We start from the raw sequence: 10579 nt of genomic DNA on the forward strand, positions 1-10579 counted from the left end.
TGGAGAGCTCTCCGTACACTCTCACACGTCCGGAAGTCTGAGAATACAAAGAACGTATTATGTTTACAAACTTCCGGGGCATTCCTTGGTGGGCAAGCGTCTCAAGAAGAACAGACCGATCAACCGAGTCGAATGTGCCTCGGAAATCCAGGAATACTAGAATCGTGGGTCGCCAATACGATTTCACGTATTGGAAATAGAAACAAAACTTGGTGAGAACATAAACCTACGGATATATGATTGCACGGAAGAGGAACTCAGTTGCAGGATATTACCCTGGTTCATTATGGTTGTGAGGTACAACCATGAGCCTCACAACCCTGAAGGAGAAATTGTATATCCAACATCCATCAAAAGGCGACACCGCACTGAACGACACTGAGCCAGAACTGACCAACGTGTTCAATAGAATACCGTTTTGATACCTTAATCGCCGTCATGCGTATACTGTGCCTGGGAGCAAAAAATTATTTGCCTTCCGCCTTTCTAATGACATAAGTGGGCTTAGTTAATCGTCAACAATCGTGTAATCGTATTTACATGCAAATCACGCGCTACATAGTTCACCATTGCGTTTAGTGTGGAAGTGTCATTTGTGCAACCGCTGCACGAAACAGCTACCAACAGACTCAGCTTACCCGGTCGGATAGGGGGCATTAGGGCCGCGTTGGACCTGCCGGACAACTTTTGATCACACACAAATGGTCCGCAGATTTAATCTACATCAGGTCATCGGAGCACTATATAGATCCAGAAATTATCAAGCGTGCCACGAAAGGAGGAAGGCTGAACTCTCCCGCGGACAGATTTTGACCAAGTAGGCTACAATTGGTGCTCAGCAGAACTAAAATTCTCTAGGAACACGCCATTTTCCATGGCACATATACTACCGGATAGAAGTGAGGTCAGCTATCCCCGACAATTTGTTCCCTATTTCGTGGCTTTCCGACTGTGGACCATTTAGGAATTACTGAGTTCGAATATACGGGTGAGAAGGATAGGAAAAACGATTATTTAACAGAATCACTATAAACTGCCAGCACCGGAACAGTCGGCTTAATTAGCTTTTAATCTTTGAAGTCACATTATTTAACCAACACAATAAAAACGGAAGACTCACTCTTCGGTAGTAAAGTAAATCTTCAAATGACTGCTGAATTCACGACAGAGAACCATGAGTTCCCTGAAAAGTTCTTTGAGCGCACTCCGTTGGACTTCTTCAAGCACGGAAAATATAACAGAGCTCGAATCAAGGAACTTTCGCAGCGTGGTAGCCACATCTCTAGATGATAGACACACTTTAATTTTGTGGCTGTATACCTGATTATGACGATAAACGCTTGGCGTTCCTTTATCGTCTCAGGTATTCGAACTAGCGTGCTCCTCAGCGAAAGGGCATTGGTAAGAAAGCACCTCAAACTGTGGTATGGGATGGGAACCTGATGAGTTGTGGGTTCTGCAAGAGCGGAGAGTAACCACAAGAGGAACTCACCCTCTAGAACGCACAGTCGTAGCACTGATTCTGCTGTACTAGCATCATCAAAGAACCCGAGGCGATGTAAGAGCCCCGAGGTGAAGTAGGTCGAAAAACCTGGGTATTCAGCTTCCACCTAATAGGATAAATTTAATTAAGGGCGGCGCATACGTTATAGAAAGCCTGTTGAAGGAGTGCCGTACGGCTACTATCCTCACGACGTAGCTAGAGAAGTATTTAGGTAGGGTTGTAAGTTGAATTTACCGTTTTGACAGTTGAAGTAAGCACCTCGATAGGGACCTCGATATCATTACACATTGCGTTAGTGTTAGATATACGGTCTGCTCGTGGTACACCCTGCAGAATGTATGGACAAACCTGAAACGCATCAAAGATCGAAAGTTATCTGATGATTCAGCATCGGTGCCTATCGAACTTCTTCGCTGAGTGGCGATATCGATGAGGAGTTTTATATAAATAGAGGAAGTTGAATTGTCCACGAGAGTAAGTACTGACCAAGCTCACAACATTGATCTCGCACTGATTTCATCGGACTTGGATGTAGAACGAATCACGTTGGTGCCGTTGGTGCATGGCTACCTTCGTGTTAGATGTGAAAATAATTCAAACCCTTCATCCCACACACAAACCTATTATGGTGGTATAGACAATGGCTCGTGCCGCAATCAAACAGGTGGAATTACGGCACGCGAATCGGTAGGCTGATTGCCTCCTCAGATTGCCCAGTACTGTTGCAAGACCAGATGAGTGCATTTCCAAAGACAGTCACGGCTTCAGAACCACCAAATATGGTGGACAGATTTACTGATCTGGGTGAGTGACAGAATCGCGGACAAAAGAACTGCAAAAATTACAGAAATCCGTTCTGCTTCTCTTCGCCGAACCCAAATTTGATACTTTGACATATTGGTCGGGCTTGGGTGCGACAATGGTTCTGCCTGTAACTTGGTTCCATAGGGTTGAACCACTCTAGAAGGGTCAAACGTAAACAGCAAGTAGTCAAGATGTTATGAATGTAGGGTCGTAATACCCTCATTGATGTGAATGTTAGGTAAGTAGGACTCTCGTTCCAGGCATCCACCACGTTGGCATTTCCCGAGACGGCGACGCTGCCTACCATCAATAGGTGACTGATTATAAAAAGTCTGTTCTGGAGACTGCACACGCCGGTTGAGCGAGAGCCCAATCCGGGCACAATAACGCCTGCTGCCACAAAAGAATCACGAACGAGGTATTCAAGCTTTAGTCACCGTGCCATCCTATTAAGTCATTCTCACGCCCCAAGGCAACGGTCAGACTGTTGATTTCTTGTATAAGGACATAAACCTCTGCTACTCACTGACTTGCGAATTAACCTTTTCAGTAAAATATTGCCAGTATTTATTAAATACACCTCACTGACACATCTAACTAGATGGGGTCTATATCACAGACTGAAACACCAGGCCTTTGGGAAGCATATTCATTTAAAGAGTGCCATAAACGATTAACTTGGGTTTCCGTTAACACCAAGTCAATTTGCAAGTCACTGGATCCCGCCAATTGCGTAAACCTTGGTTAACGGGAACTGGAGGACCGCGTCTACCTAGTAATCCCCTAGAACGGCGAAACCGGTCTTAGGCTATCAGTGTTTTCGGTAGGCTTACGGGTAGTGTGTCCCACCAAGAAAGAATGGGAGGACTGAACGCCTAGAAACCAGCATGCTGACGCCCCCTCCTGACATTCACACATTTCCTCTTCGATTCTACCCCACCATTTGAATACCATTATGAATGCTCTCTGCAGTTCCCAGGACTAGGACCGACAGCTCTGTTCGCTGTTCGCGACACTCAGTTGCAGCTTCTGTATGTCAGTCTTCACTAACAACCCTAGATACCCGGAAGTCTGTCTCTAAACCTCACACAACGAAGCAAGCGGTACAAGAAGCGGCTCTTGCTCGTATGCCGTATTTCGTCTACACTGATATATGCTGCCTGTCAGAAACGAGGATACAGGTTGCAAGTAGTGACTGCCCACTCGCTCTCTTCCCGTGTCCGGCTGCGCAATCTCTGGTGACGTGGAGACCGATGCAGTTGGATACATCTGTGTGGATATTGGCCTGGGCAATCGTGAGGAAGCGTCTCTGCTTAATTAGATACCCGTTGATAGTAGCCTTTGCACGGTTAGTTTGGCAGTCTATGGAAGAATCCCGATAAAGTGAGGTCTATTGAAAGTTGTTTACTGTGTCCAACGTTCCAACGGAATATAGCCCTGAGTCCCCCGAAGGCAGTTCCTATGACGCTCTGGATGTTCTTTTGTAACGATGTAGAAACTCATATATCACTCGACTGCTGGTGACATGAATGGCTAAGCACTTCTGGGGACCCATTGGGTGGTCGCGCTGGGTTGGACACAAGTACGGACAATGTAGGGCTCCTGTTGCGCGTGTGTTCTTATCGCAGACTGTTCCCTTGCAGCAATGATTTCCGAAACGGCGGAACCAGCCACGTACCGATACAGACCACGTTGTCATTCTCCCCATCTAAGTGTTGAAACCCCACCAACCTCACCCAAGCGCTGGATCTCTGGTAAGACCGTGGCTTTGCTGAAGATCGGGCGACAGATATTTTCTATTCGCAACCACAACCCAACTCGATGCGTCACCTGACCATGGTAAAACTGGGCGTTCGTACAGGGTGAGAAGTTTAGTGGACCCGAAAACCCGGAAATGGAAGAAACGAAAATGTTGGAAACGTCCACCGGGAATTCCATTTGTTTCGTTCGATAGGTGCACAGAAGCCTTTTGTCATTGACATCATCAAAGACCAAAACAGTTCCGTAATGTCCAGCAAAATAGCTTTGGACAGTTGGGTAGAATACTTCAGGTCAACACTCATTTGGATACCTGCTACTTTTAATCCGGGCTGTTGACCTTCACCGGATGCCTGGACGGTCAACATTAAGCTCCTTTCAACTTCGGAAGTGCTCGAGTGTGTATTCTTCCTCGTCATCGTGACCTTCGTTCCAACGACCTGCCACCAGCTTCGTTCAAGTACGCAGGTAAACTCCTCATCCAATGCCTGTCTTTCGTATCGTGTCTATCTTGGAGAAAGAGACCGCCCCGGACAAGTGGCGTGAGTTAGTAATAGTGCCCGCGGTGGATGTATTACACACCAGGGTCCCCGTTCGACCCCCGTTGTAACAAGGTTTCCAGCATCACTGATTTACCGTCGCCTTACGACTGCATCGAACGAGACGTTGACCGGGTACAGCGTAATCCTCACGCCACCAGGTGTTAAAGGTGCGTTTGGTCCTGCCTACCAGTCACTGTTTCCTACTACATTTGCCCAACGGAGGATGTCAGGAATTCGTGAAAAGAATCAGGTCATTTCATCCCCATAATTCGGGTCATGTGAGAGTGTATAGTGAGGTCTACAAAAACTGATGACCAGAAAGGATGCAATCTTCTTCCACCTTTGTTGAAGGAGGAAATCAAGAGACGAAGGCTAGATGGCCCCAACATTCAAAATGTCGCTCGTGAGGACAGTCAGTTCAGTTACAGTACTTGCGATCCGTATCCTTGTTTCTGGCAGACAGCATATGTTATGCAGACGGAATCCAGTGTATGAGTAAAAGCTACTTGTTGCAATGCTTGCTTCCGTGTGGGAACGTTAAAGGAAACCAAATAAGCCGGCGGTTGGTGTTTGAAAGTGTAATTCGAAGTGTTTAGGGCTGTTGCTGACGTAAGACACAGAAGCTGCACCTGAACGGGAGGGGGCGAGCTGGCGAATTTACTGACCGAAGGCCCGTGGTTCGAACCCCACCTCTGCCTCTCGATTTCCCCTGTCTAGGCTTGGGCAACCTGGCAGTATCCCAGCCCTCGCGCGACCTTCGGGTAGCATGACAACTAGGCACCGAAAGGGCGCTATAGCTGAACAATTTTTTGTATGCATCAAAGGGGACCCGGATGGTGAATCCACGTGACGGCCGATGTAGCACGAGAGCATTGTTAGTTGTCGTACGCAGCGGTAAGCGGGCCGGAATACCGCAAGAGCGCCCAGATCTAGGTAGGAGGAGGATTAGGATCCTCTGCCAAGGCCTTTGGCTCAAAAGCCTGATCGCAATGCAGCGGTGTTAAGCGGGAAATGCAAGCGCACAACAATTTTATGGAACAAGTGGCCACACGTGTTCGAACCCCTAACCTGGAAGGCCAGGAGACTGTGTTGGTCAGACCTCTGACCACTAAGCAACTTGGTACGAGAGACTGTTGGTGTTGAACGTATAGCTCAATGGATCACGGAAGCACACAGACCATCAAACGACGGTAAGGCGTGTCTCCAACGGAACGCGCAATCTCTGAACATGATATCTGCGATCCAAAGAGATACACAATTGCACGTTGCTTGGTAATGACTCTGATGGAGGTGTGTCTGATGCCGTCTCAAAGAGTTGAATCACACTGGCTAACCTGCGACAACTGCAGTTTCAAAGCTGTATATCGGTGGGTCTCAATGTTTGGGTGTTCCAAGTTAAAGGCAGTGTTATTGTAGGTATTGACACACCATTCCGACACAATTATCAACATCATAACCTGCGAGAACCGCATAATTGTCGTAGTGGTTCTGTCTGTCACAATTTCGTTCACCGGGAGGTATGGTAGGTACATGCGTATTGAAGGCGGAGGGTGATACAACTTATGTGTAAATAAAGGGTTGTCAGTAGACTTTTCATTTGGGGGAGTGGAAGAGGAACTATGCAGTGAAGGCAATAACTTGGGTGCATTTGCGACACTGGGAGCGCAGTCGGGCCATGTTTGACAATGTCTCCACCATTACCACAACTTTTCGATTCTCCTATGAGGGGTTCATGAAAGGCTCCGTAGGATTTTAATAATAAATAAAACCTTAATTTGGTTTATATGCACTGCAACAGCGTTTTTAAGTATTTGCTCCAGTCGCTCTCCGTCTCTGCGTAAGGTGTAACGCTTTTTGAAGTAAAATCCCCGGCGACTTACACGGTCTCTACATGCATGTGGTGGGGTTGTTGACACAAATCAGTGATACCTAAAGAGCCATTCAGCGAATATGTATAACTAGACAGTCGAAAATGAGGTATTTATCGCGCAGGTCCGATTTGTATGTGACGAACTAACGATAAATTAAGTTATCGTTTCCGAGGTTGTGGTAATAGCATCAGCTCGATTCTGCAAGCATTTTCGCTCCGTATAATCTCACACTAATAAACTTTGTTGGGTCAGTTACAAAGGGGCACTATTCCACAGGTGCAGTATGCAACCTATGGAAGCACCAGGGGATCGACTCTCCGAATGTAGAGGCTCACAACGAGTTCTTTGGGTAGAAGACAGGAAGGAAGGTCATGAACCGAAGCCCAGTAAGCAAAGTTGCACATCAGCACTCATAGATCAAGCAGACCGACTGACACTGTATACTACACAGTCCGATTTACCGCGCTCAGTTAGGCTCTGTTATGGCCGGGATGCCTATCCCGCCAGGGATTAACCAAAAGTCTGGCTTCAAGGTGAGCTCTGATTGGTCGAAAGTCCGGACACAACAATCACGCCCCAGTATTCGCCGAATAACGATTGCCAGTGACGCATTCAGAAGGCATCAGGATTTCCGGGTTGTTGTCGTGGCACGCACTTTATGTACGACGCGCCGCTTAAGTGTGTATGGCCACGTTCTTGGGGTTAATAAGCATTGTGCACCTTTGGTGGTTGTTTTCCAATGGGACGCTAGCTTTGGAGGTTCAGATCCAGATCTTTTTTGAGAAAGATAGCGTTACTACGCTGGAATTCCCCGCACTGTTAACTGCTGTATACAGACCACCTGGTCGTCGTAACTTCCCACGTTTCTTGCTTTATTTCCTAAAGTGGTCATTTGAGTGCAGCTGAGTAATCCGACGAATGGCACTAAACGCCGCTAGCACAATTCCTTTTACGTTTTGCCATCTTCCATCAGCGCTCTCGCTGCCAGTATATTGTTGCTTCTGTAGTGGTCTGGCTACTCAGTAAGTTAGTTTACCAGGAGTGTGTGGCAAAGAAATAAAAATAATGACGCTAGGTTAGGTATACAAAAATAAAGAGATCAGTTGGAACTGACTCACTAACAATTGTTCTCTTTAAAATAGTTCGTCGTTGGCCCAGGTCAGCGAATAAACAATAATCCAATTATGTTGGTCCACTGGTCTTTTTCTGAACAGTTCCCACATATAATAGATTCCGAAAAGGTCTGAAATGTTTTGGTACCAGAGTTAGTACATGAGACTCGCGAATGACCGCTGCAAGCGCGAGCGAAATCAGAAGAGGGAGTCGAAGCACGTAACCACGCTTGTATTATATGAAATTGTACCAGTGCGCGTTTTTGTAGTTTTTCGTATTCAAGCAAAAAAACGATTATCGATTGATGAAATACGTAGTTATAATGGAAGTTAAAACGCCACACTTCCCTGTAAATAATTTTTGGGCCACCTAGGATTGGCAATTTCGAGCTATGTTAGTTCTTCGAAGACGGTTGATTGGCGGGCTCTTGGTTTCTTGTGGGGGCTGAGGGTATAAAATCCCTCAGGCATGCACCCACCATGGCGTGATCGGGACCCAGTTATATGCCCCAGAGGAAACCGCTGTTAGCTGATTACCACTCAAGCCAACCGGGTCCACGGTTGATTCGCAGTTAATAGCCCTCAGGCTGCGCGATGCGAACGTTTGTGCTGGCAGGAAACAATAGATGATCAGCACACAATTGGGGGGTCGCTCTCCATTGTCTTTGTGACGAGCACCGAATACGAAGCGACCAATAAAACGTGATTTGAAAGAGCTAAGAACTGAGCATTCATATCGAAATACTAATGATTCTTGCTTGACGACCGAGCCTGAAATCTCGATAGAAAGTATCCTTTACAAAATTAGAAATGCGATCTCTAGATGTTGGGAATGCATGCTATGATGTGATGAGGCCCCCAAATGGATGTACACGCCGGAAAGCAATGAGCGCTGGGCTGCCCCCTCTGATATAATGATATGATAAAACGTGGGTCTGCGTGTCATTTAGTGGAGACTCAGCAAACGCCCTCGTCGTACGTGCTAGGAAAGGACCAGAAGACATTACAAGGATAACTACATATCCTCCCCAGTTTTTTGATGTCCCACGCGTGGTTGGATGCACCTTCTCTTTAATTAATATTTACTCATTCTATCCAACTTTTCTTTGATTTGCTACTGATGAGGTGATGATGGGGTTTGATAATCATGGGGGTGCTGGTACTCGGTTTGCAAAGCTCTCCGAGTGACCTAAAACATGCAGACGACAAGGTTCACATTGGCAGACATCAAAAGGGAGCTCAAGCGTTACTTGAAAACTGGCCGGGTCACCAAACCACCCGCCGGTGGTTCTTAGCCTGAACATTATCTCCCGATTTCCCCAAATGGCAACATTGCTGATTTTCTGTGGATGGCTTGAATCCGCCCCGATTTTCTTGTGCCCAGCATTACCAAGAAATACAAGCAAACGAATCTGTCCTTTTGATTGGTTTAAAAAATATGCGTGGGTTAGGCTGGATATACTCTGCGAGACATAATTATAGCAATATGCTTAATAAGCATATCTCGTTGGCTGAACCCTTCATCCCGCTGCGCTGTTGCCTGCCGCTCATGCCTCAGCTGACAGTTCCTAACGGGTATTCAAAACACCTCTTGATGGAAGCGCTGTGGTCTTCATGTTTCTTTCACCACAGTGCATGAGTCGTCGTATTGCGGACTGCTAAATGCCAGCTAATTTTACATGTACAAAATTAATTATGAATTTTTGTGCTTTTCAAGTTTCTTATCATTGCCTCAAAAATATGCTCCAAGTGACGCCTCGTCAAAAGTAACTATTTATGTTAAACTAATTCGAGCAATCGCCACATCTGGCTGTTTTACAGTCGGATGCGCTCAAACAGCCCCAGGGGGGATAGGTGTTAGTAAGATCCACAAGTGGCGCAGGTGGCGCGTTTCAGATATACCAAATTTGACTGCGCCAGGTTCTATGCTGGGTCGTCATTTAGAGCTCTGCCCACTACCGCTGGGTTCAATAAAAACCCTGACCTTTGTACCCTGAAACCTAAAGGCTGCTGAAAACTTGAGTCACTGGAAAAGACTTCCTCTATCCCTGAAAGAACCTACCAAAATTGATTCACATTTATCTGTTAAGTTGACTGTGCGGGTTCCTTGCAAGGGATCTACGCACTGCTCCTAAAAGTTCCTCTCCTGTGTCGCATCCAGCATAATGTCCGAAGACGTTCTCCGTCTCGCATATTTGTGGATTTTCCACTCACATTATTTCCCCTCTTTTTGAAGTGCCAGCTGCTTTGTTTTACCCGTAATTATGGTTCAGAAAAAAGTCAGGACGCGTTCTGCAGAATACACTGAATTTTTTGGGTAGCTCCAGGTTCATCCGACTGCGCGTTTGTTTCATTGATGCGAACGTCGCGTCAGCCTAAGTAATTATTCGGATAATGATCCTTTATAACTCTTACACTGAAGTTGGTCGAAATTTAAATTCATCAAAGAATCTGAGAATTTCTGAAAAGTTTGCACAAAAGAACTTCGGAAGCCACTTTTGGGGTTCGGATTTTCGGGCCCACTGGCAGGTGAGATCGAACGTCAGTACATGGATGTTACTAAGGCTAATTAGAGCTTGCAATTACGTCCGATCCGTGAGTTCCATTTCGTTTATGATGACCAAATCCTTCGAGGATGTCAACCGGCCTTGGCGATATTTGGTAGCTGCTACGACATGTTGAGTCCAAGCGTTGTGTTGAACGACTTTGGTCAGCGCCGATGCAAAATGTTTACCTGACTCGATGAGCAATGATTCCATCCGAGAGGCAGTTGTAGCTTCAAAAATACTTAGCAATACGGGGTGGGCAAAGTGGCTCCAAGCGTTTGTTGAACGACTTTGGTCAGCGCCGATGCAAAATGTTTACCTGACTCGATGAGCAATGATTCCATCCGAGAGGCAGTTGTAGCTTCAAAAATACTTAGCAATACGGGGTGGGCAAAGTGGCAACCGTAAGAGTGTTGCTCGGGAAACTCGCAATCTTCCGGTT

At 46.4% G+C, this 10579-nt stretch overlaps 1 protein-coding gene across 1 annotated transcript in view; it reads right to left on the reverse strand.

Annotated features, from left to right (window-relative positions):
* The window catches only part of T265_00763 (hypothetical protein), a gene marked incomplete at both ends in the record, with an annotated part of 19850 nt that extends 9905 nt beyond the window's left edge, over positions 1 to 9945 (reverse strand). Inside the window, 9 exons of the mRNA XM_009164612.1 lie at positions 1121 to 1282; positions 1321 to 1456; positions 1493 to 1610; positions 1646 to 1699; positions 1739 to 1852; positions 4040 to 4331; positions 5035 to 5237; positions 5270 to 5588; positions 9848 to 9945. Coding sequence (XP_009162876.1) covers positions 1121 to 1282; positions 1321 to 1456; positions 1493 to 1610; positions 1646 to 1699; positions 1739 to 1852; positions 4040 to 4331; positions 5035 to 5237; positions 5270 to 5588; positions 9848 to 9945 — 1496 coding nt within the window. The remainder of the gene's footprint in view (positions 1 to 1120; positions 1283 to 1320; positions 1457 to 1492; positions 1611 to 1645; positions 1700 to 1738; positions 1853 to 4039; positions 4332 to 5034; positions 5238 to 5269; positions 5589 to 9847) is intronic.
* Between the last annotated feature and the right edge of the window lie 634 nt (positions 9946 to 10579).

This window comes from Opisthorchis viverrini (assembly GCF_000715545.1).
Source record: "Opisthorchis viverrini unplaced genomic scaffold opera_v5_7, whole genome shotgun sequence".
Classification (NCBI taxonomy): domain Eukaryota; kingdom Metazoa; phylum Platyhelminthes; class Trematoda; order Opisthorchiida; family Opisthorchiidae; genus Opisthorchis; species Opisthorchis viverrini.